Source organism: Ostrinia furnacalis, unplaced genomic scaffold, assembly GCF_004193835.3.
Source record: "Ostrinia furnacalis isolate ACB-3 unplaced genomic scaffold, ASM419383v2 OfSCF1605, whole genome shotgun sequence".
Classification (NCBI taxonomy): Eukaryota; Metazoa; Arthropoda; class Insecta; order Lepidoptera; family Crambidae; genus Ostrinia; species Ostrinia furnacalis.
In genome coordinates this window covers 262,573-288,469 of record NW_021131844.1, presented here as the reverse complement: position 1 = coordinate 288,469, position 25,897 = coordinate 262,573, and the positions used below count along the sequence as shown (strand labels likewise).

The following is a 25,897-nucleotide window of genomic DNA, read 5'->3' as shown; positions in this document are numbered from 1 at the left end:
AAATATATGTATATTTAGCACTAGAGGACTGCCAAGTCTGTAAATGTCACTTAAAAAATACTCATCTTATTTTTGCAAGTAGGCTTTTAAAAAGCACTTTTACTTAACTTAAAAAGTGCCTGAACCCTAAATAAGCTTTAAACAAGTGCAAATTTAAATTAAAGTGCCGTTCTTAACTCATACAAATACTTGAACTTTTACATATTTGAAATAATATTTTTTGCTTTTTTTGATTACACATTTTTTGATATTCTGTATAGCGTTTATTGCACAAGATTTTAAAATATTTCAAACTGTATTTGTGAAACGAATTTGATTCTTCTTTCATGAATTCCATCTTTCATTAATATTTTTTTAAGTCCTAAAATAAAGATAAATTACCACAAGTAGAGTTCAAGGCCCGGATCGCTCCAATTACCTCGTCTATGTACAAGTTGGTAAATAGGTAGTATTTCATAAAGGCCAAGACTTGGGAGTTTGGATCCTTGTTGTTTGTTTCAGAACTATCTTGGGGACTTGAATATTGGGAATAATTTAGTTACATAATGTGACAGTAAGTTCGTGGTTTAAGATAAATTAATTAGCAAATTACAGCATGAATCACTGTCTTGGCGACTGTAACTTAATGGTCCAATTTTGTAACGTAAACTATTCTGAATCAAAAGGTAGGCAGGTTACTAGAAGATGGTTATTGTCAGATAAGCGGCTGAAATCTTTGCAGAATAAGAGAAAAATGCCCAAGTAGCAATTGGTATTAATGGCAAAATCTTACTTGTCTTAACTCTATCTAAATTTACACTTGAGCTAAAACCAAATTAACTTAGAATAGAGATTTTTTTCTTTAAGACTTTATATTCTTCATCGAGCGCTACTTAAGCAAATTAAGAATACCCAAAACCAAGTTAAGTATTCTTTAGATAATTTGATCTTAAGTTATTCTAAGCTTAAGTAAAAAAAATCTTATTTTACTAAATTAAGATTTTTTGTATGCTCACTTAATACTAAATAGTATAGATAAAGTATTATTTAAGTGTTGCAAAGTAAAAAAAGTATTCGTGGATTTACTTAGGACTTTTTAAAGACCATTGTCTTAGAAATAGTTTTCTGAAGATTAAGTTAATTACTTTTTTACTAGAATTAGTACGTTTTGAGAAAAAATACACTTAACGGGACGATTTCGATAAAACAGGATCACGCCTATTAATTCAAGGTAATGCACGAGCACCTGCGTGCGCAGCTTATTGTATTAATTTTTTATTCAAAATGCGTGCGGTCGCCCGCAAACTAAATTATGCTATTATAAGTAAACTCAAAATATGATTTACTAAAACCCAACTACGACAAAAAACGACGCTAAAAAAGTATAAAACAAGATTTTCAGAATACTGAACTGAACAAACTTGCTAATGTAGTTGCACAGTAATTTTCATGTTTGGAAAGGCGTAGTCACACGTTGTCAAAGTGCTACGGTAGGTAGGTATATGTAACGTGTGACTACGCCTTTCCAAACATGAAAATTACTGTGCAACTACATTAGCAAGTTTGTTCAGTTCAGTATTCTGAAAATCTTGTTTTATACTTTTTTAGCGTCGTTTTTTGTCGTAGTTGGGTTTTAGTTTTTTTTACTTTTTTATTGGAATATGAACATAAACCTGCGTGTAAAGAAACAAAACGTCGAAGCGTTTTGTTATTGGACGACTCGCTCGCCTCTAGCGCCCTTTTTATGAACTAATATCTTATGTCATTCTCGCGNTAGTACTTATTTAGAAATTCTTAAAACTACACTCTTAATTAGGGTTTAAGTCTGCCTTAAGCGTTGTCTTAACTCAGTCTCAGTGATTTCCAAAGGATTGTGCCCTTTTTTGCTTACCATTGTCTTGGGGCATAACTTCAAGATTTCTTGAGTGCGACTATTGTCTTGGCCAAGACAACGGCTGGAATTAGGCTACTAGTCTTCAAGATATCTTCAATGCCTTATGAAGATAATCTGTTGCTACTTGGGTGTATAGATGAATTAATCTAAGGAATTGCAGAACGAGGTAAAGGGATCATAGACGAAAACATATAAGGAATAGATAAAGGAATATGATTTTGGACGACGGGTATTCATTCATACGGTTATGATAGCTGGTCTTCATGTCTATTATTGTCTATACTGAGTACATAATCTAGTTTTATTGTTTTCGGCCACGATCAATTGTAGCAAATTGACCCTGTTGGCTCCAGAGAAGATACACGCAGTAGATTGAAAATGGCTGAATCACCTACACGAGGCAAAAAAACTTTGATAAGACGCGACGGCTACTTATATCTTTATTTACAAATATTATTATTAGAGTCAAATTAAACATTTTAATACGTTTAACAAAAATACATAACTATGTATGTTTGTTATCAATCTTCTAAATCTGTTAATCTTTCGATTGGGTTCAGGTATGATAAGGGCCGCGCCGCTGGGATTATATTCTACTAGCTTTCCGCCCGCGGCTTCGCCCGCGTAGAATTTTATCGCGCGCGTCTCTGTCCAAAAACCGGGATAAAAACTATCCTATGTCCTTTCCCGGGACTCAACCTATCTTTATGACAAATTTCATCAAAATCGGTTCAGTGGTGTAGGCGTGAAAGCAAGACAGACAGACAGAGTTACTTTCGCATTTATAATATTAGTATAGATAGTGTAGATTCCCTTATGAACTGTGTTTGTCGTAGTATGAAAAGTACAAATTTATCTAGGTACACGCGTCGGGAAGTGCGGATGGGAGAATAAAAACAAGGAAACCTAGAGTGTGACACTTAGCTTATAAAGATTCATTCAATGACACTTTATTAAAGAATCACTGGGACTCAGGCGCAATTTAAAGTGAAGCGCCTTGAAGGAACGACGTAAACATATTACTCGATAATTTGTTGTATACGATAGTGCTTGTTTATGTTGAGGTGTAGTGACATTATTTAAAACAAAATGGTTTGTATATTTTTTATATTTATCTTTAAACCTGTTTTTTTTTTTAAATAAATAAGTGTCTATAAAAATACTCGATTAATTTCGAACTCCTCCTATGTTCTTCTGATTAATTTCGTTGCGGGTCCAATGACAGTTTAACTTTCCCCCGGGACAAACTTGACCTTCATTGGTTGGGTTTTTGTGGCGGTCAAGCTGTAGATCCTGGCTACACAGGAGTTGCAGTGGTGGGAACGAGAGGTGGGAATAGTCCCGTTTATAAAAATACTAATTAATGTTATAATATTATCTAAGTAGGTTTTAAAGTGTCAAAAATTGGGTAATATTAATGAGTGTTTGAAATTCAAAGGGATTTTTTGCTGTTTCTATGTTATTAAACCTATTGATGGGCAAAGTCATTCTCAGCTACACGTATGACGTTTCTTGCCGATCATCGGCCATCTAAATTAGTGCTTGTTTTCGGCTACGGAGGTTAATGAGAGGTGGGGGCCTGTTCAATATAGTGAAGTCTGAGAAAATGTTATTGAATATCTAACTAATTTGTTTCATTTTACATTCAATTATTTTAGCCCTAAACTAACCCCGTTACTAATAAAAAGTGACACGCTTGTCGGACACCGTTTTGAAAGGACATTTCCATACAAACGTCACTTTATAATACTGTGTAACGAGCGTGTCACGTTTGAAACAAATTACAAACCTTCATTTTTCTTCATATCATTCAGTCTTAATCAGTACGTTAAATATTATTATTCCGATTAATGTTACACGCTTAAACTAACGTGATAAAATCTCAAGATGTTTTTGAGTGTTTTGTCGTAAGATGCCACTCATGGAGTAGGGTAAACAAGAGATAACTAACGGTTCCCTACAGCTCTTTTAAATGATAATAATAAAGATCAAATACGTATAAAACTTCAGAATAACATTCAGTAAATCAGAAAGAAAGATAAAACAATTGAAGTTTACATTTTCTTTAAGAATTAAAAGAAGAAGAAAAAGAAGCTGGTGATTGAGCGCGTTTTTGCATGAAACAGTAAAATCAATTTTACAGAATTTTTGTAGAGTTAACAATATGTATGATACCTAATGTTTTATTTGGGAGCCTGTTTTTTTGCTATTTAGATAAATAATAAATACATTCTCGCGAAACCGTTGCGATTGTTGTTGTGGTCAAAATCTTACAAATAGTAGCAACATTATTATTTTTGGTTTCGGCAGGGGATGCTACTCTACGTGTGGGCAGCAACTATAGTAGCAGCTGTATGGCTCTACTGCAGGCAGGTGTACTCTAGGTTCACCAGACATGGTGTCAAGCAGCTCCCCCCTGTCCCACTGCTGGGAAACATGACCGAAGTGGTCTTTAGGTTCCGTCATATGGCTGAAGGGCTGGAAGACCTATATAAAGCTTTTCCGGAAGAAAGGTAAGTGTACATAGACATTTGGCGACTTTAATTTCAGCTATAATGTTTTCATTTCATAATAATTTCCGAACATTACATTTTTTGACGTTAACTCTGTGAACAGAGGTGGAATTGTATTAAAGCAATCGTAATCATTTGACAGTTCATAACGTACGATAAAGTCAGTGAAACAAAGCGTTTGACAGAACAATCATACGTTATGAACTGTCAAATGATTACGATTGCTTTACACAATTCCACCTCAGATGTTGACAGATATTGTATGCCGATGACGATAATAATGTGCAAGGAAAATTGCTCTTTGTAACTAAGACAGGATAATAAGATAACCTTTATTAATATTTTCAGATTTGTAGGCAGATTTGAGTTCATGTCTCCAATGGTGATGATACGCGACCTGGAGTTGATAAAGAGGATCACCGTGAAAGACTTCGAGTACTTCCTCGACCATCGGACCATTGTCAATGACAAGACTGACCCGTTGTTTGGCAGGAATCTCTTTTCTCTTAAAGGTACCTATTAATATTAGTATACTGGATAAATTGAAGGAATTGCCAAAGTCAGTACTTTTGTGTGTATCGAACTAATTCTACATCTTTCGGGCTGAAACTTAATCTACTGTAAGTACCTAAATACACGTATTAATTGCATAAACTTTCCACAATACAAACCGTAGTATTTTTGATAAACTTGACGATTGATTAGCAATGACCAAACAAAATACATTTGATCTATTATAATTATCATCTAAAAGGCAGGGGAAGTACCATATAACTACTTGTAATGAAGATTATTCCATTTCGAATCTGAGGTTACAATCAAACTATGCGTCATAATAGTAATACATAAAGAATGTAAAGCTGTTGATAATACAGATTAAGATATCGAAAGTCTAAATATCATTATAAAGGGCATTATACGATAAAAGCAGGCTAATGAAACGGACATAATATTGTCATTAATTGTCATTGTTGGTAGATAACTTTTTTGTTTTGTTGAGGGTATCTACATAACAGTCTGACATTATCAATTGATTGGTTAGCCATTAGTTAAAACTCAGTTTTTCATAGTTTCATCATAGTTTTATGGCAATCCATTTGACTGTTCTTCGAATAAATCACGAATCTAGATCTAAGCTAGAAGCTAGAACTAAGATCATTTTGTTACTTTATATTAACAAAAAAACACTAAACTGTCCATAGGAAACTCTATCTACTTGAGGGAATAAAATACTTACCAGATGGGTAAAAATCATCATCATCGTTAGGTCATTTCATTTCAATACCCTCTGCACCTAATATTTCGTCGCGTTGGAAAATGTATTAAATCAAAATGGAAATTCTATATACATGAGTCGAGCTTTTTTATTCGGTCACAACTCTATAGAAAATAAAAATATTTTACTAAATAGTACCTGTTTGTATTTTTATTATAAAGAGCTGTGGTTTTCTGAATAAAGAAAAATAAATAAATTAAAGTAAAATAAAAGAATCTTGTTTGAAGGTCAAGAATGGAAGGACATGCGCTCGACGCTGAGCCCGGCCTTCACCAGCTCCAAGATGCGCGTCATGGTGCCCTTCATGATGGAAGCGGGCGACCAGATGGTGGAGGCGTTGATGAACAGGATTCAGGAATCGAAAGGTATGAATTTCTACGGGAACATTATTTTGGGATTTTTACTGGAGCAAAGTCACAAGACAAATTAATATTTTTGTTTTATTATCCCGAATAGGTAGAAATTAGCAGTCTTGCAACATTGGTTTTAAATTGTCTTTGATCTTAATTATTTTGCGCCAAGTAATTATTTTTGATTGAAAGTAGGTCTAACATAGTTCTGGATGTTCAGTGCCGTCTCTATTATTAATGTTTTCTATCTATCAAAATTACCAGTTCATCTAATGTACGGTAATATCTAGTTGGACTACTAAAAAGTACTACTACTTCTACAGCACAAATTAAAGTAATCCGACTCTTTTCCCAGAAAACTACATTGACATAGATTGCAAGGACATTACCTGCCGCTACGCAAATGACGTCATCGCTTCTTGCGCGTTCGGCCTCAAGCTCAACTCTCAAGCAAATCTCGGAAGTGAATTCTACAAGAGAGGACTAGAGGCTTCCGTCTTCAACTTCCGCCAAGTGCTTTCCTTCTTGATCATGGCTAACTTTCCCAAATTGGCCGATGTAAGTGGTTACTAGTTGTTTATCCTGTTTAGAAATCTGTAAATGAAGCTCATATTAACGTCTCTTTAAAAATTTAAAGCAATTACCTTGTTGAGTGACTAAGGTATTACAATTTTTTAAGGCGCATAGGAGCCACGCAAAGGAGAGAGCCATGAGCCTCTCTCAAGGATGATCGGTGGCTTTGTGATAGATGAATTTAGTTACACTTAAAAATAACTTGTTTTTGCCTTTGGCGCTTGGGGTTCTTGACTCTTGACCACAAAATACAGACAAACTCTAAATATCTCCTGACGTAAACACCTGTTTGATGTTACCGATTAATAACTACTTAATATCTACTCTTTTCAGCTCGTAAATTTAACCCTGTTCTCCGAAAAGTCGAAGGACTTCTTCAGAAGTTTGGTGATGAACACCATGAGCAACAGAGAGACGGAGAAGATATTCAGGCCGGACATGATCCATTTGCTGATGGAGGCCAAGAAAGGTGAGGTGAATTATAGAAATAGTATCATAGGAATACCTACATAGTAGGATTAAGCATGTCGCCCATGCGCTGGACTGACCAGGTCAAAACTGCACTCAATGGTCCACTCCACGAGTGCACAAGAAAGGCTGCAGTGCGTGAGGAATGGCGACGGATTGTGAGACTTGCCACCGGACCGGATGTGACGACCACGACCACTCTGGCATATATTCACAATTTTTTAAATAGAATAATAATTCAGATTTAAATAAACATTATAATTACATACGATGTTGTCGATCGATTAGTTATATTTTATGTTTCTTAATCGACTGATTCAAATTGTTAACTTAGCAATGATTTTTATGAACAATTTTGCAGGAAAACTTTTACACGATGAGAAGGTTACCCAAGATACTAAGGCAGGTTTTGCAACAGTCGAAGAATCCGCTGTTGGAAAGAAAAATATTGATAGAGGTAAAAAATTGTCATTGATTTATTTTTCTGAAGACTGTCTATTCTATAATAATAGTAGGTCTGACTACTGACACGAAATAAATACCGATAATTATTGGCTCATATTATAGGTACATTAGGGTGGTCCTTATTTTTCGACTTTTGAATTATCCCCGGGGCACTTTCTCATTCGATTATATACCTCTAAATATGAAATTAGCTTTTTTGTTTTTTTTTTTTTGTTAAGATTTAGAGGTCGCTACCAGCTGTCAAAATATTTACAAAAGCTTTGAAGATCTTAAATCAAGGTTTCATAAATGTTTTATTTAAGTGTTTATATCACATTTTAAGTGCAAATGAACATCGCATAGATAGAATAGACAATCGCTTCTTGTCCCCTTCTCCCCTCAACCCCTCTTCTGTACCGACCATGGTACCGACGCGTCGAGATACTAACAAGTAAACTCTTATATCTTAAAAATAATTGATTCAAATTTGTACATTGTACATAATATCTTAGTTCATAGCAACAACAATAATTTTGTGATATTTTTATTTGGCTTTGGCTTTAAAAATAAATGAATGTAACAAATACAGATTTTGTGTTTTTACTTAAATTCAAACCTTGGTAGCGACCCCTAAATGTCTTTTAAAAATTAAAAAAAAAAATACTGAAATACTTTCATATGGTATATATTCAAATTACGTGGTGCCCCGCAAAATATAAGAAAAAAAATTTTTTTCGTAGGAATAAGGACCACCCTTAGTATAACCGTCATTCACAGTGTGGTCTGACAACGACCTGATTGCCCAAGCCGTACTATTCTTCATCGCTGGCTTCGAAGGCATTTCGGCGGTCATGTCGTTTGCCCTTCACGAGCTGGCTGTCAACCCTGAAGTCCAGAGCAAGCTGGTGGCGGAGATAAAGCACAATGATGCCAAAAATGGCGGAAAGTTCGACTACAAATCCATTCAGGAGATGACTTACATGGATATGGTTGTCTCAGGTAATATTTATCAGCGTCAGCTTCTTTGGGATAGTATCTTGATGAAAATTGAAGACTCTTTGTAAAAAAGCAAGTCTCTTTAAATGCTAACAACTTTTTTTGAATATTAAGAGTGTTATGAATTAACTGAAAGCCGCTGTCCACGTTGTAAAAATGATTTCAAAATGAACACTCATCCTTTATGCTTGTCACTCATTGATTTTAAATTACAATGCATCCATAAGTTGTACGTGTTTTGATATTTCACATACAATTTTGAAACTCCACAAGGTTACTTTATCTATCTATATTTAGACAAACTTGATAATATTTACAGAGGTTCTGAGGTTCTGGTCGGCTGGTGTAGCTTTGGACAGAGTGTGCAACAAAGATTACAATCTAGGGAAGCCCAATAGCCAAGCCACAGAGGATTACATTGTAAGTTTGCATTAAACTTTTGCACTTATCTTAATATTTTCCTTAATTTTGGTAGAGTATGGCCTCATAATTCTTTCTCTATTATCAACAGGTTCGCAAAGGTGAAGCGATCGTCATACCTGTTTGGGCTTTCCACCACGATCCTCAATACTTTCCAAACCCAGACAAATTTGACCCTGAAAGGTTCTCTGAAGAAAACAAGCATAAAATCAACCCATTGGCGTATATGCCTTTTGGTTTGGGGCCACGAAACTGTATTGGTAAGTACCCCAGCTATAACTATCCTCCAGTTCTTTTCCGCCATAGTAAATCCTGTGTAGTCAGGATCTAAAGTGTTGTAGTATTGTAGTATATGTAGCTCTAGGGGTAAGTAAATGATAGAGTCTGAAACATAATTCCGCCTTCGATTTACTGGGCGTTTTTACGTGAGGCCAAATACTAATACATCGTTGACCTGCGGGGCAGTAGGGTTTTAACGCATGTCAATCTGAGTAAGCTTATCTTGTGTGAAGTGCTATTGCATCTATAGAGTTTACAAATATTTGCCTCTAAGTTAAGAAAAGTTTGACCTATTTATCATCAGGTTCAAGGTTCGCGCTGTGCGAGGTGAAGGTGATGCTCTACCAGCTCTTGCAACACTTGGAGGTGTCTCCAGCAGCGAAGACCGCCATACCGGCGCGGCTGTCCACGGAGACCTTCAACCTTCGCATGAAGGGCGGCCACTGGATCCGGCTAAGTGTTAGAGAATAAAAATGTACAAATAAATCGGCAACCCTGGAACAAATAAGACCGGATAGCAGATGGCGACCTATTCACGGTGATATAAATAAACAAAATCTTAAATTGATTACCAATTTTGAACTTGAATTGAAAAAGAAGACAAGGTCTAAAGTAAAATTGCTACATTAATAATTGCCTGTAAGTTCTTTAGTTTTAAACTCAAAAGTTGTTATAGGCAACTTAGTTATGCTTTTGACTATTTTTAAATAAATATCTACAATAAAATATTGTGTGTTATATGTATATAACTACTAATATTACGAAAAAATGAAAAAAAAAAAAATGTTCTTTATTAAGTCCGATTTTCTTTTCAGTTCATCTATTTTGATGTTTTTCAGAATGCTTGGTGGTGATTTATCATTCATAATTTTAATTTTACTCAAAACATAATGTAACAGTGGGTCAAGTGCCCTCAAGTTTTTCACTTGTTGAGCTTTCAAAGAAATATCAAAAAGCACAATATTTCAGACGGTCTCTCACCTTTTACAATAAAGATGGTCTCGATCTCGTACAAAACCCAAATAGCTATTCAACATTAATGTAGGCAAGTTCACGGGCACTTTTTATGTTGAAGTAGCTTATTGTTGTTGAAGAATAACGTTCTTTTTCATCCTACAAAGATAAAGATTCAAGGAATCAAAAGACGCTATAGAACGAGTCTAGCGTCTTTTACATATTTTAAATCCAGAACGATAGATATTTCGATGTAGTGTGATTGTTTTTTTTTATGTGATAGGAGGCAAACGAGCAGACGGATCACCTGATGGTAAGTGATTACCGTCGCCCATAGGCCCATAGAGATTGTAGAGGCATGTATCTCAAACTCACATTAATTATCATATTTTATGACTATAACTATAATATTCTAAATAAAAAAAATGTGTTGCATACCTACCTACTGCAAAAACAGTAGGACACCGCAAAACATCGAACGGGACAACTCTGAGCGTGGGTAGGCCTCTTTATTGAAAACTTTGGGCGGTAAAAGCACCGGGTAAAAGCTTCCTTACTCCGATCTTATCAATCTTATCTCCGCAACATAACCAAATGACTCAAAACTTCAACTCGGAGCAAGCTTTTATTACCACAGAATCGGATACGGTAAGATCAGTCTGCACTAAAGATAAAAAGCAACTCGAAAAACAAACTAAAGTTTTACTTAAACTTTAACTTACTTACATAGGTATAGGTATTTAAATTATGTGCTTTTCTACATTACCTATTATTTAAATTATATGCATTTCTACATTACTTACTATTTTTGTTAACACACAATAAAGTGACAAAACACAAATTAAGAATTTTGAGAAAAAAATATTCTATTTAGTTTGGGATTATGTGTGTTAGTGGAATACCTTTTACGACTAGGTATTTTAGTTATAATACTAAAGTTATGTGTGATAATAATATGCAAACTTTAAAAAATATAAAATACACAGTGTCACTGTGAAAAGAAGTAAGTAAGTCTGTATGAATGTACTGAACAAAGTTCTATTGTGCCTTTATGTAGGCGAGAACTCAAAATGGCGGGCACTTTGCGCCATCACACCGCTAATGCCGTAAGCCGTGTAACTTTAAAATTACGGCAAAAATCCCTGTGGGAACATACACAAACATAGCATAATAAAAGTGTAAGAAGTTTGTGCGAGCCGGTTTACGATCCGAAACGGGAGAGAATACGGAAAGGGTGCTTGTCGAGCGACGAAAGGGGGAAAAAGCTCGAAGAAAGGTTGAAATGGATAATGTGATAAAATAACTACGTACTCGTACAAATAAATTTTTTGCTTTAGTATTCCCATCCATGCTCTTTAAAAAACATATCTATCTCCTCACCTTTTTATCCCTTCTGCAAAAGTTTGGTAATAATTTGTCGGTTAATTTTTGGCCATACAAATAAAATTACACCATTTTTCTTCTTCTACTTCTTGTGTTTCTTGTTGTTTGGGTGGCGCATAAATAAGATTATTTATTTATCACTCGGCGACCGCATGAGGTAGATGCGCATGTTGTCGGTCCCTCACACCCGTGTGTCCCGAAGACGGTAAGTCTCCACCGCAGTTGATGGGAACTAATGTTGCAAAGCTTTTAGCCACATCCCCACCTGTCCTCGCGCCGCCACAATGCTCTCATTATGATCGCGCAGACCACCGACTTTCAGACTTAGCAACTTGGGTGCGGTAAAGGGTGCAAGTGAATTCAGGTGTAAACTACAAAGTTACATACGTGGGTACATCAAGATGCATATATTTTATGCTGTCGCAAAGTAATTCAAAAATGTATTTCCTTGATTCACTTGTCTCTCTCATCCTGCGTCTAGAGGGCAAAATGTAATCGTAAGTTATAAAAAATATGAATAGAAATTACCACCCAAACTTGAGGTTACTACGTAATTAGTTTTGTCTCTTATTTCATTGTCCTTTTTAAAAGTTTTCTGATTTCATGAGTCTTTTAATACGTGAAATTAGTAAAGAAAAATTCATTTGTAAAATTTTCATGCCTCAAATGCAGCCGCCGAATTTCCATTTATTACAAAAACGGTGTCTACAGCCTCAGCCGTCTGCGACAGTGGCATGACGTCTCTGGAAGCAGGTCATCTGGCTCATCAATCACTGAACCTTCTTTCCATCTGACGTCTCGTTCATTTGACAATTCATATCGCCTTTGAATTTCATGTTCAGTTTTGGATCTTGCATTTTCTAAATGTAGGTACCTATTCTGAAAATACTAGCTTCTGACGCAGATTCGTTCGTGAGCATTTCAGTCTGGCATAGAAAGTATGCAATCAACGTATACAATAAAGTAATCATGGACCTATAACAGGTCCATGAAAGTAATTATAAATATTAGTTCCCGTAAAGTATTTTTTAAAGAAAGTTAATCTTTTATTTAGATTTAAATCTTTAGACGTGAAAATGTGACACACAGACAACTAGTCAGAATGTCTTTCGTAGTTAAAGTTATTCATATCAATGTTATTCTAAACTCGTGATCTTTGACTGCGTACAAATGTTGTACTATAATAATGGTATAGGTACATACATAATACAGTCTTAACTACATGTACTAACAATATACCTATTGATTTTGATATTATGGTGATTTCATATAATTTCTTACCTTGAAATTCAAAATCAGCTAGCATTTGAGATAACTAATGAACATGCCTTCTAATTAGTTGAACAAAATAAACTGACAATGTATTCCAACTTTTGATTGACGGTGAGTAGCTAAATTGAGTTATTAGAAACTCTCGGAGCCATTTCAGAACTTTTAGTCGTAACTATTTTATTATTTTTACTAGAAGGTACTCAGTTATGGATGTGGCCACTAAATTAGAAAAGAACTGTCCCCTAATGAATACGGATTTAAGAAGATATCTATACCTACTTATNTAGTTATAGCTATTGCAATATTATTATACAAAACAATGTTGCGCCCGCCAAAGTAAATTTGGGCAAGATGCGATAAAATTCCATCAATTGCTGATGATCTGTAATTATATTAAAACATTAAAATACCTTTTTTTGCAGAAAGCAAAAGATAGCAAATACAGCTAAGTAACATTGAATAATTACATAATAATAAATAAATAAAAATCTGGGGTCATCCAACGCATTGCTATTCTAGCATACTTCTACTAATAGATAATTTTGTTAGCTATCGTCTTAGATTAAGCTAATCTAAGGCTATTGTAAGATAATATAAAATATTTTGCTTGTTGTGTCTGTAAAAACAGACAGTCGTGTAAGTGTGTTTTATTTGCACTGTATTTCTAGTATTTGAACTAGTATAGCGCTGTTAGTCATGTTGTCGGATTAGGTTGTGGAATTCCTTCAGGCAGTGTATCGCCACAAATGTTAACCTTTGCTTTTTTGCATTGCTAGTCCCCATCTGTAATGATATCTGGAGTTTAGTATTACTGTTTAGCGTATACAACGTGACAAGTAGATATACCATTCAATTTCAATAACATGTATTNTGTCTGTCTGTCTGTCTGTCTGTCTGTCTGTATGTTCCTTATAGAAACAAAAACTACTTAACGGATTTTAACGAAACTTGGTACAATTATTCTTCATACTCCTGGGCAGGTTATAGGATACTTAGGAATTCCCACGGGAACGGGAATTAGCGGGAAAATCCTTTTGTACGAAAAATCTAAACCGCTTAAGTTAGACGCTTGAAATTTGGCATGCAGGTGCCTTAGTAAACTTAAAGCTTAGTTACAACAGTATATTGCAAAATTCCCACGGGAACGGGAGTTAGTGGGAAAAAACATTTGTATGAAAAAATCTAAACCGCGTAAGATAGACTCTTGAAATTTGGCATGCAGGTACCTTAGTAAACTTAAAGCTTAGTTACAACAGGATATTGCAAAATTCCCACGGGAACGGGAGTTAGCGGGAAAAAACATTTGTATGAAAAAATCTAAACCGCGTAAGATAGACTCTTAAAATTTGGCATGCAGGTACCTTAGTAAACTTAAAGCTTAGTTACAACAGGATATTGCAAAATTCTCACGGGAACGGGAGTTAGCGGGAAAAAACATTTGTATGAAAAAATCTGAACCGTGTAAGATAGATGAAGGGGGGGTAAAACGAGATCCACGCGCACGAAGTCGCGGGCGGCCGCTAGTACTACATAAAATGAAAATTGATGTAAAAAAGAAATTTTACTTAGTGTCTAATACAAAATAATTAAATAATATTTTTTGTAAATAGCAGTCGGTGCATTATTTATAATGATATAAAACACAGCTAGATTAGTAAATGTATGTTCATTACAAAGAAATGATTGCATCTCTATTTAATTTTTAGTTAAAATGCTTGCATCATCCGGGAATCGAATCTGCGGCCTCTGGTGTAGTCGTAAAGTCTTAATCATTGTGCCAAATCGGCTGCGTAACTAGATACAGGTAATGTAAAATGATAATTTTTGCAATGGAAAAATTATGACCTTTCACTCGTTATCATTATTTTGTTAATGAGCTCTATTGAGCTGATATTAAACTCCACAATAAAAAAACGCTATATCTTGCTTGCTGATCAGCTTTCAACGATTTATAAACAAATAAATAAAGAACAATATTTTAATTAACCATTTATAATTTAAACCTATAGATTTGAAACAAATAATTACCTAAGTTATCATAAACTATGTAGATATTTGGAAATGCTTGAAAGGCGAAGATGAATTTTCCGTAGAAAATAAACGATCAAACTTCAACAATGGGTTTGGATCCTTCAATGAGCCAAGCAGTTCCACTTTCAGCCTTTTCGTAGACATCCACCGCTGCCCTGGCCACGTCCTCCACCTGCTGCCAAGGGGTCGCCTCCAGCATCTTCTCGAAATCCTTTTGCATTATCTGGTCTTCCCTCACCTTCACGCCGGTGGTCAAGATGGTATCCGTGAACCCTGGACACACGGCCACCACTCTCACGCCGTAGCGCTCACACCGGTACTTGTGGCCAAGACTGCGCGTGTAGCCCATCACTGCAAACTTGGACCCCTGGTAAATAGGCAGGAACGGGTCGACTCTGAAGCCGTAGATGGACGCCAAGTTGATGATGGTGCCTCCCTTCCCACCGTTGTCCTTTCTCATGTGGTCGAAGAACTTCACTGACCACTCCATCAGCGCTGTGACGTTGATTTCAATAGTTTTCCTCAGGTTGTGCTCGTTGAGGATCCCAGCATTGTTGATGAGGACGTCGACAGTCTTGTATTTGTTGAAGATTTTGCTTGAAACTGCTTCAAGGTCGGCGGTGACGTCGCACTTGATGAACTCGGCTCGGTTATTTCCGTATTTGCCGTTGAGGTCGTTAACTGCGGTGGCCCCATGCTTGGCGTCAATGTCAACTAGGATACACACTTTGGCGCCTTTGGCCAGATACTTGTCGGCAGTTGCCAGCCCGATGCCCTGGGCCCCCCCGGTGATCACGACGGTTTTGTTTTTCAAATCGTTCACCATTTTGTTTAGCTAGCGGTCGTGGTCGAGGCATAAGTGAGAATGCTGTAATGCAAGCATACTCTTTAGGTTATATAGCTGTCGATAATTACAATCTAGTTGGAACCAGAACTTGTTGTTTAAGTCTTGAATGATAAGGAGATGTAGATTTAGTGTCAGAGATGGACACAAATAACTTGCATCACACTAATAATATCGTTTATTTCTCACAATCACCACCACCACCATCATACAATAATAATATCACGTTAACAACATTGATAGAATTTAACACCTTTATCTTAATGTCTTTACTGTAAATAAGATCTAATTAATAACTATAAAATAACATCAATAGGTACCCTAAGCACGAATAAATATCGTTCCCGTTATAGTAATGGTAATCGATTATTTTGTATGAAAACCAGAACAGCACAGCTGCGATCTTTTAAGATAAAACGATTACTATACGATTACGAGAGTTAATTTCGTGCTTAGGGTACCGAATAACTATATTTGTACGTAGAGCCGCGGAGGAATCTATATTAGTACCAATTATCTATCATCTATGCAATCGCAATGAGAAGTAATTTGAATGTTAAATAGGTCGTGTAGGTGGTTCCGTACGCTCATTAAATCAGAATAGGTATTCTAACTCATATTGCTTTATTTATGATTGTGCATTCCTTACTTCAAAACAATATCGTCCATTTGCGACGACAATGTGATATATCAAAAACAGTGGTTTTACAGAAATCGACTTTTAAACTTTTGAATGACCATAACTCTTAAAATAAGGTTAGGATTATCTAATTGTGTATGAAACGTTTAAAGATTAACTATTAATAAATTTAAATATTTATAGTAAGACATAACTTTGCGTCTAAATTGATGAAATTATAGCGATTGATAAAAAAAGAGACAACTTATCACGTTATTCTAGTAAAAAATAATATTTTGAAGATGGCAAGTTCAGTTGTCACGTTGTAGATGATATAAAAAAATATATTTATATAAGTCATTATTTAGTTAAAACGTTGATCTTGAAAATTTTTTTTTTATTTTACTAACATTACAATCAGTAAAAATGAGGTAATTATTGGAACAGTTGAATATTTCGCTTTGCCATGTTAAATTTCACTAATAAAAATATTATCTAAGTAGACAGACAGTTGTATACATACAAAATTTAAGTTCACACTAAGTTTTCTTATTCTAAAACCTAATACTTATCAAAATAAACGAAAAACTCTCAAAAGTAAAATCTCGTAAACTACTACAAAAAACACAGTAAGAGAAACTGTACTAAGTATGTACCTACGTATGCAGAAAAAAAATTGAAGGTACCTACTAGGTTAGTAAATAGATGTTTTTAACAGACTAGTTATGACAATTTAATCCTAAAACTATCAACGCAAAAATCGCCGTCTCCGGCGCATAAAATGGCAAAAAAGCGACATTTTGGTACCTTTTAGGATCTTTTAATTTTTTATACTTATTTAAAATTAAATTTACAAAAGATATTTAAATAATGTATTAATAGTGAAAAATAACAACCACTATTATTTTATAAATAATGTAGCCATTTTATTGGCGTAGTTTTTCTGCAATAGTTATAGCTATTGCAATATTATTATACAAAACAATGTTGCGCCCGCCAAAGTAAATTTGGGCAAGATGCGATAAAATTCCATCAATTGCTGATGATCTGTAATTATATTAAAACATTAAAATACCTTTTTTTGCAGAAAGCAAAAGATAGCAAATACAGCTAAGTAACATTGAATAATTACATAATAATAAATAAATATATATCTGGGGTCATCCAACGCATTGCTATTCTAGCATACTTCTACTAATAGATAATTTTGTTAGCTATCGTCTTAGATTAAGCTAATCTAAGGCTATTGTAAGATAATATAAAATATTTTGCTTGTTGTGTCTGTAAAAACAGACAGTCGTGTAAGTGTGTTTTATTTGCACTGTATTTCTAGTATTTGAACTAGTATAGCGCTGTTAGTCATGTTGTCGGATTAGGTTGTGGAATTCCTTCAGGCAGTGTATCGCCACAAATGTTAACCTTTGCTTTTTTGCATTGCTAGTCCCCATCTGTAATGATATCTGGAGTTTAGTATTACTGTTTAGCGTATACAACGTGACAAGTAGACATACCATTCAATTTCAATAACATGTATTCTGCAATAACAGAACATCAACAAATGACCTACAACATATTTCCAATATAGGAAAAATTTTCATCATCTACAACGTTACTAGTTAAGATGTCCCGATGATACTTCGATTTTCTTACAAGAATAACGTGACATATAAATAATTTATCTTTTACTTTGCTTTTTGTTTTAGAAGAACACTGTGATAAGTATGACGTGCCACATTGTCGAATAAAATAAAAATATTTTAAAAACTTACCTTTGTCATCAACACTGCGGTATCCTCGAGATGTCACTTTTTCTTAAAAACGAAGAGCATCTCACATCTCAAAGCGCAGGTGGCAACTGAACTGTCACAGTGTCGAAGCCAACTAGATCGCCGAACGAGCCAGCGCTATAACGTAATATTTTGTCTCTTTCTCTCATAGTATTGTTGTTTTTGGAGTAACAAATACCCTGTTTTTGGAGATAAAAGAACGCAAGATCGCGGTTCAGAATTTCGGTAAAACAAAAAATCGTATATGTCGAGATGTCACAGTGTCGTCGCTAATGGGCGATATGTTATAGGTTCGTTAAACATACCGCCAATAAAAAGGGGTTTACATATTAAATCATTACAACCACACATACATTTTACTAGCCAAAAATAATGTTTCAGATAATAATGTTCGGTTATCTTTTAATGAGACGAGAAGACAAAAAGTATAGGTCATCACTTCCTGATAACATTTAGGAAAGTTTACGCAATTTAAACTACCTGATAACTAAATATCGCTTTGTTTCATTGGGAGAATATCTATCTGAGGTGTTTGAAGTAGAATACTTATGGCCGTTTTCACCATCAATCCCTAATTTGTAAGTGACCCCTTAGGTAACACTTAACAGAAATTTTATTTTTATAGGGGTCTCTTAAAAAATAGGGACTGATGGTGAAAAAGGGCATAAGAGTTGTAAAAAATATCGAGTCTTAACCAATACATACGTTACCGGGACTAATTCACCTTTCTTTCTCACCACTGCAACTCCTGTATAATCAGGATCTACAGTTTGGAGTCCAATGACTTGAGTAGTCCCAGATACTACCGTCTCGGAGCTCGCAACAAAAAGCAGAAGACCGTAAGAGTAACACGAAATATACTTTCTTGTAATATCGGATTTCACTCCGTTGCACAGCGGCAGACAGATAACTGTTTTAGACCAAAAGTGATATTTCATAAAGGCAGCTACTAACCGGTCAATATGGAATTGGGGGAGGCTCATGTTCTCGGTCTTGGCTTAGGGTCTCCTCTGGCTGAAATGATGATGGTACACCACTAACCATTACACACGATATCTATTGTTCTATTCTCTTCTATCTTAATCCTTAAGCTTATTATTGTTGGCGCATCTTGATTCTGAGCCAGAATCCGCCACTCATCTTCATCTCCAGGCTGCCAGCCGCCAGGCGGCCCGGCACACAGCTCTTGCTGCACAAGGATACTTCCAGGGTCTTCAGCAGCTGGTACACCATGACCTTGACCTCGCACAGGGCGAACCGTGACCCTGGATGAGGAAGATAAATTGTAGGTATTTCGAGCTCAATGACCAATAACGATCAAAGATAAAGATAATTATTTACATAAATATGTGTGAAAACATATTACAGAGCAACATGATTTGGTCTTACTTTTTTTTTTGAATGAATAAATCCTTTATTTAACCAAGGTTACAACTTAGTGTTGCTAGTGGTCCCCAAACTAGGTTACACCTGTCTCTTGGGGACTGGAGTACGAGGCTTGAAGTTAAAATGGCGTTGTAAATGCACTTTATACTAGTAACAAAAAAATAAATAAACACATTTTAAGTTTGAAACAGGTGAGTTGGTTGTTGACTAAGGTTTTTGCACCAACTTACTTTAACCGTAACTATAACAATAACCTGTGCATTATACAGGGTGTTTGGCGGAAGGTTAGACAAACTTCGAGGGTGTATAGGTAAGGTCATTTTAAGAATACAAGTTCACTTATTTGACCCTAAGTGAGCTACTTTTTTTAATTGATATTTTTGTATTTATTTATTTTTTTCCAATATTTGACCTTGTTTTCCGCCATGCCATTTTTGAACGTCAATACCTAAATAACCGTTTGAGGTATATTTATGAAATTTGAAGCTGATGTATATCTTGCAAGTCTCAACACATGAGCCAAATTTGAAGTGTTAATGCACAGTAGTTTTTGAGTGATGAAGAGTCAAAAGTGGCTCCAAGTGGTTCGTCTAAATATACGCACGGTGCAGTCCCCTCCCTGAAACTAGGCTTAACATGCTTTCGCATGTCTAGAATGTTTGCTCGATGTTTATTTAGTCTATTTTCTCCTGATGGGAACATGTAAGACAGAAATGAAATTTCCAATATTACAGACTTTCTAGAGCAGATGCCGCGAAAAATATACAAGCTATAGAAAAACTTTGCTATCTCACCTGTAGCAATTTGATTAAGCTTTTTTTGGTTCATAGTAGCCATGTCACTAGGACGCATAGTTTCCGAGGATTAAGCGAAAAACCGAAAAGTGGTACCTTTAAACCCCCCTCTCTCCGCCGGCTCAAGGGCTAAGGGCGGGGACTTTTGCTATGTTCACCTCCTAACTAGTCCTCCTAAATAAATTCCCGAGGTCAGAAATTGTGTTCCATGGATTTCTCTCTACACCGTCGTTAAAGCATTCATTGACTGGACTAGTAGCAATCCCGTCAGTAATAATATTTATACCCTGTGCATTTTTATGGAGTTTGCAAGATTTTTAAAGTTTGTTAAAAGTTAAAGTAAAATGGTGCAACTCAGCCTACTAACACCAAAAATATATTTCAGTATTGCAATATTGTCACACACATGTTCTGATAAATAAAAATATCTTTATCTATCTTTATCTTTATCAGCCTATACTTCAGCACTTTAAAGATACAAAATATAGATTTTATTTTCATGATAAGTAATTTATACTGAGTTGTTTGTCTGTCATTCAACTTGGGTATGAATTCTTTAATCATAACTCTTACCAATACAGTTTCGAGGGCCGACTCCAAATGGCATGTATGTGAAGGGTTTGATTTTGTGACGATTTTCCACTGAGAAGCGTTCAGGATCAAACTTTTCCGGGTTTGGGAAGTACTGCGGGTCCCGATGGAAAGACCACACTGGGATAGTAAGAACTTCGTCCTTTTTTACCTGAAAAAAAAAATCACTAAAGTAAAGCGCAGCTTTGGTCTAGTAATTATTGTTCTATAGAATACTAGCGGCCGCCCGCGACTTCGTACGCGTGGATCCCGTTTTACCCCCTTCATCTATCTTACGCGGGGTTTAGATTTTTTCATACAAATGTTCTTTCTCGCTAACTCCCGTTCCCGTGGGAATTTTGCAATATCCTGTTGTAACTAAGCTTTAAGTTTACTAAGATACCCGCATGCCAAATTTCAAGCGTCTAAAGCGTTTTCATACAAAAGGATTTTCCCGCTAATTCCCGTTCCCGTGGGAATTTCGGGAATTCCTTTCTTAGTGCACCTCTACGGTACCTAAGCTATGTCCCTTCTAAATTACAAATGCCTACGTGTAGCCGTTTAGGCTGTGCGTTGATATGTCAGTCAGTCAGTCAGTTTCTCCTTTTATATATTTAGAAGATTAATAATTTTATAGCCCCGTTAACCCTTTATGGTAGATAGGCTAAATATGCTTGTGCTACGAATGGGTTCACCACAATAGTCCAGCGATGGTGGAGTTCGAATCCGCGTTCCTTGGATCTCGAGTCAGCCAGTCGGAACCTTTCATCATTGAGTTATCGTGGCTTCGTTCGTTCAGCCAAATGATGTCTATGCACTGCTGGACAAAGGCCTCCCCCAAGGATTTCCATAACGACCGGTCTTGCGCTGCCCGCATCCAGGCTCTTCCCGCGACCTTCACCAGATCGTCGGTTCACCTAGTGGAAGCCTAGGCCTGCCCACATCCCCTACGTCTTCTGGCTACATCGTTTAAGCCGAAAGACGTCCACTGCTGGACAAAGGCCTCCCCTCAAGAATTTCCACGAAGACCGATCCTGCGCCGCTCGCATCCAGGCACCTCCCGCGACCTTCACCAGATCGTCGGTCCACCTAGTGGGAGGCCTGCCCACGCTACGTCTTCCGGCTTGTGGTCGCCACTCAAGAAATTTTCTGCCCCAGCGGCCATCAGCTCTACGAGCTATGTGCCCCGCCCACTGCCACTTGATTTTAGCGATTCTGCGGGATATGTCAGTCACTCTGGTTCTCCTACGGATCTCCTCATTTCTGATTCGATCACGTAGAGAGACTCCGAGCATAGCACGCTCCATCGCCCTTTGGGTGACCTTGAGCCTTCTTATGAGGCCCATAGTAAGTGACTTAATTATCATGAATTTAATTATGGCTTTCTTTTCTGAACCTTTCCGCCTTTTGTGTGTTTACTTTAAATGTTTGCCACCACCATTGCCAACTGGCAGCACAAGTAATGAGCTCACCACAAAGTCTTCAGTGGCGTGCTTGTTGGGTCTCCCAGCGTTGTAGTCCTTCACGCACACCCTGTCGATCATCGCTGCAGCGGGCCACATACGCAGAGTTTCTGGAAACGTCGGTAAATGTGAAAGAAAGAAAGAAAATAATTTTATTTTGACAACAACATATTCAGGGAACAAAGACATACATAAAAAAAAATTACTTATTTGCCAAAAAAGGTCACCCACTCAGTAATATCTTGACAGTGTGACTGCCAAGACACTGATTTTCAGTGGGTGCCTTTTTGCAGCGCTATTTAACAAAAACAGAAAGAAGAGTAAAAAAATAAATAATAAAAACCATAAATTTGGACTCGTCATCATCATCATCATCTCATCATCATCATCGTTTTAGCTAAAGGACGTCTACTGCTGAACATAGGCCTCCCCCTGCTTTCCATGTTGATCGAATGTAATCGAAATGTGGACTCACAAAAAATATTTTTAGGAATCAGGAGACAAAGCAGCTATAATAATAATAATAATAATGACGTTTATTTCAAACAATTTTACAGTTCATAGTGGTTAGTAGGATACAATTTATAATCTTAAAAGTAATGTTAGTAAAGTGTTTGGTTTTCTAATAATTGTAGGCATTTTGAAAGCCGCCGAGTGTGACTATGCCACAAGTGTCTTCTCACATAATCACCCTCCGCACCCAACATCTCCACATAGGTGATGTGTATCTGTCAGCCACCGTTTTCAGAATGCTGTTGCCGCTGCCACGCAGTCTGCTTATCAGAGATGCTGTCTTCTTACGGAGGACAGCGTGAAAGCCGTCGGTGTGATGTTGCGCAAACATCCCCGATGCGCTACAGTAGCGCGGCAGCCGCAACAACATCCTGAAGATGTTATTGTATTGGACACGTAGGACATCTAAAGATTTCTTGGTATGGTTGACCCACAGACCTCCCGTGTAAAAACTTTGACAATAAGCTTTGAAAAGCGTGATTTTAACGTTAGCAGTACAACGAGCAAATCTGCGGGCCAGCATATTACCCCGGACAGCTAGTGACCTACGCTCCCTTTCGATGTCTACATCGTCTTTAAGGTCGTCGGTAAGAAAGTGTCCTAGGTATTTAAATTTGTTTACGCGGTTTATGTTCATGCCATTAAGTATGATTTGGTGCACGTAATCAGGACTTTTACCCGCGTTGTTGAAACGGTAGATTAGAACAGCAATATGTAAACATCCATATCTACATAAGAGTGGGGGAAAAACTGCTTTTATCTTGTGACTTTTTTGTCCTCAGTTGTTACTGAGGACCGAACCTTGGTGTGCTACCATAGGCTTTTGATACTTAATTCGATTCATGTCTTATTTTGGCAGCAGGTCAAAAGCAGGGAATAATTTATTTTTAAGGCTCAAGATGATTACCTATATTGTATTTTTAAAGATTTGTGGATGAAGACGAGACTGTAGCAGTTCTCTGTGGATTACTAATGATCTAATATTATTCATCACTGTGTAATAGCTCAAATTAATGCTCAAAATATAACTAACCACAAACAACCATATCCAAGTACGTCATCTTCTGTATGGACTCGAAGTTGAACTGTCCTTCGTTCTGCGCCTCGTTCTCTCTGATCTCCTGCACCAGCTTCTCCTGGACCTCAGGGTTGGCGGCAAGTTCGTGCAGGAGGAAGGACAGCTCGGTGGACACCGTCACGAAGCCGGCGATCAGGAACAACACCGCTTGGGACACCAGGTCTGAATCGCTCCAATCTAAAACGGGTGGTGTTTTTTTAAATTTCTTATTTCAAGTAAGATAAAGGTCTAACCAGGCCTGTTCATCTCCGCGAGTTTACATCAAAAACAAAACACGCACGATGGCCCACCTACAGGATACTATTCGACAAGGCCTCACATACGAGCGAACATTGACTCACGCACGCGTATTCTTGTGTATGATGGAAGAAAATAAAGAAAATGGTGTACTAAATATGTGCAGTAAAAACACAGAATGTACTTTTTTAAGTTGCCTCAAGACACTGAGAGGTAAATAAGTAGTTATTATTCATGATAATTCATGCTAAATCATGTATTTCCTCCGCCACACTATGGAGCGAAATTGAGATTTATGGACATAGCGATTTTTTTCACAATTTCTATTTGAAAAAAATACCTATCGATAGGTTACGTTATTCTGATGAATAAATGCTTCACAAGTTTTTCTCTAAAACCAATAGTTTGACTGGAAAAAAATATTTTCCATTTTCGTTGTATGGAATGAAACATAAAGTGGTCNAGCAGGATTATTGCAATCAAACGAAGTCTTCTCAGTATTATTTGTTTTATTCACTTCACATTTGCACAATCACAAGTAAGATTAAATTATAACTTAGTAGACTTCAAGGCACAACCGTTCGTCTCGACTGTCGAGCTGAGAGTGCCGTCCGCCCGGCGTAGCATTACTTACGTCAGCTTGCCCCCACCACTATACCCCACTACTTGACTCTATGCTTCGGCAAAGGAATACAAAACTATACAGCCTTGGCAAAGGAATACAAAATTATACAGCTCAAGTAGAGGTAAACTGTCAGAGTATTTATACCATAATTATGTTGCACCTAACAGCTCGGCCATCAGACAAGCGGTATGTCCTCATACCTAGTATCTTATTTATATTTAGCAAATAAATCATGAAATAAATATAAACTAAAGTATACATGAATAAATGCTTACCAGTAATAGATAATCACAACGCATAGGTACTTTGTTTACAAATCATAATAATCAAATCAAATTATTTCATTTGCAATAAAATGAGCCTTGTATTTTACAAATAATAAATTATGTTCGTTAAATATAGTTTACTATTATAGGTGACTAATAATTTGTAATAAGTATGAAATCATTATACAAAGTATTTTAGAGTACTCAGTTAAACACAAATGATTTGCTAGAATATAACTATACTCATCAAAATTATTCGCATTATTTATTGATTAAGACGACAGAATATAATTCCTGTTCCATTTACATGGAATTAGAAGCCAAATAGAAAATATAAAACAAGTGTCGTTATAAAGTGTAAATACTTATTAATTAATAATAATCCTAATTTTTTGTAGGTACACAAATTATACCATTTGTACCAAATGCATGTATTAATGAGATCTAAACAATAATTATGATCAAAATTATACCTACAAAAATATTAAGCACTATTTTTATCTGCCAATCCCGAAGAGTTTCCACTGTCCAAGCTACGGTCATCATCAGAATCGCTACTACTACCTCCTAAGTCTGTGTTAAGGTTCATCCACGGGCGAATTTTATCGATAGCTACTATAGTTTCATAGCGCCTGTTATTCTTCCGTGTTAGCGGAGTATCTTCTATAACAAATCTATCGTTCGGTAATATTTTGCAAATACGATAAGGGCCTTGAAATTTGGCTACTAACTTTTTAGATTTCCCATCATTTGAAGTTACGTCTCTTTCTACTCTCACTAAGTCCCCCTCGCAATATTTCGCACTAATCTTTCTCCTTTTGTCAAAACGTTTTTTGTCTTTAGCCTGTTGTACTTCTATACGTTTACAGGCGTCCTCTCTTAT

General features: G+C 36.3%; 3 protein-coding genes across 3 annotated transcripts in view; 1 reads left to right on the top strand and 2 right to left on the bottom strand.

Annotated features, from left to right (window-relative positions):
- The first annotated feature begins 2,728 nt into the window (after positions 1-2,728).
- On the top strand, positions 2,729-9,737 carry LOC114353077 (cytochrome P450 9e2-like). The gene is made up of 11 exons (XM_028304898.1): positions 2,729-2,965; positions 4,184-4,386; positions 4,735-4,898; positions 5,890-6,027; positions 6,368-6,570; positions 6,919-7,054; positions 7,415-7,510; positions 8,275-8,496; positions 8,813-8,913; positions 9,005-9,173; positions 9,497-9,737. Exons 1-11 carry the CDS (start codon positions 2,963-2,965, stop codon positions 9,661-9,663), a joined length of 1,602 nt encoding a protein of 533 aa, XP_028160699.1. The 5' UTR covers positions 2,729-2,962; the 3' UTR covers positions 9,664-9,737.
- Positions 9,738-14,780: 5,043 nt separating this feature from the next.
- Positions 14,781-15,717, bottom strand: LOC114353081 (15-hydroxyprostaglandin dehydrogenase [NAD(+)]). The gene has a single exon (XM_028304901.1). It carries the CDS (start codon positions 15,656-15,658, stop codon positions 14,906-14,908), a length of 753 nt encoding a protein of 250 aa, XP_028160702.1. The 5' UTR covers positions 15,659-15,717; the 3' UTR covers positions 14,781-14,905.
- A 2,648-nt stretch (positions 15,718-18,365) lies between these two features.
- The window catches only part of LOC114353087 (Cytochrome P450 6w1), a 43,731-nt gene continuing 36,199 nt past the window's right edge, over positions 18,366-25,897 (bottom strand). The window contains exons 18-21 of the mRNA XM_028304911.1: positions 23,842-24,063; positions 22,305-22,405; positions 20,836-21,004; positions 18,366-19,347 (exon numbers count right to left, since the gene is read on the bottom strand). Of these exons, the coding sequence (XP_028160712.1) occupies positions 19,178-19,347; positions 20,836-21,004; positions 22,305-22,405; positions 23,842-24,063 (662 nt within the window). The 3' untranslated portion in view covers positions 18,366-19,177. The remainder of the gene's footprint in view (positions 19,348-20,835; positions 21,005-22,304; positions 22,406-23,841; positions 24,064-25,897) is intronic.

Excerpts from the sequence above, each read along its gene's own strand:
- LOC114353077 (XM_028304898.1), top strand. Across the intron at positions 4,387-4,734 it reads AAAGCTTTTCCGGAAGAAAG|ATTTGTAGGCAGATTTGAGT; the intron begins GTAAGTGTACAT and ends TAATATTTTCAG. Across the intron at positions 7,511-8,274 it reads AAAGAAAAATATTGATAGAG|TGTGGTCTGACAACGACCTG; the intron begins GTAAAAAATTGT and ends CGTCATTCACAG.
- LOC114353081 (XM_028304901.1), bottom strand. The coding sequence starts at position 15,658 with ATGGTGAACGATTTGAAAAACAAAACCGTCGTGATCACCGGGGGGGCC.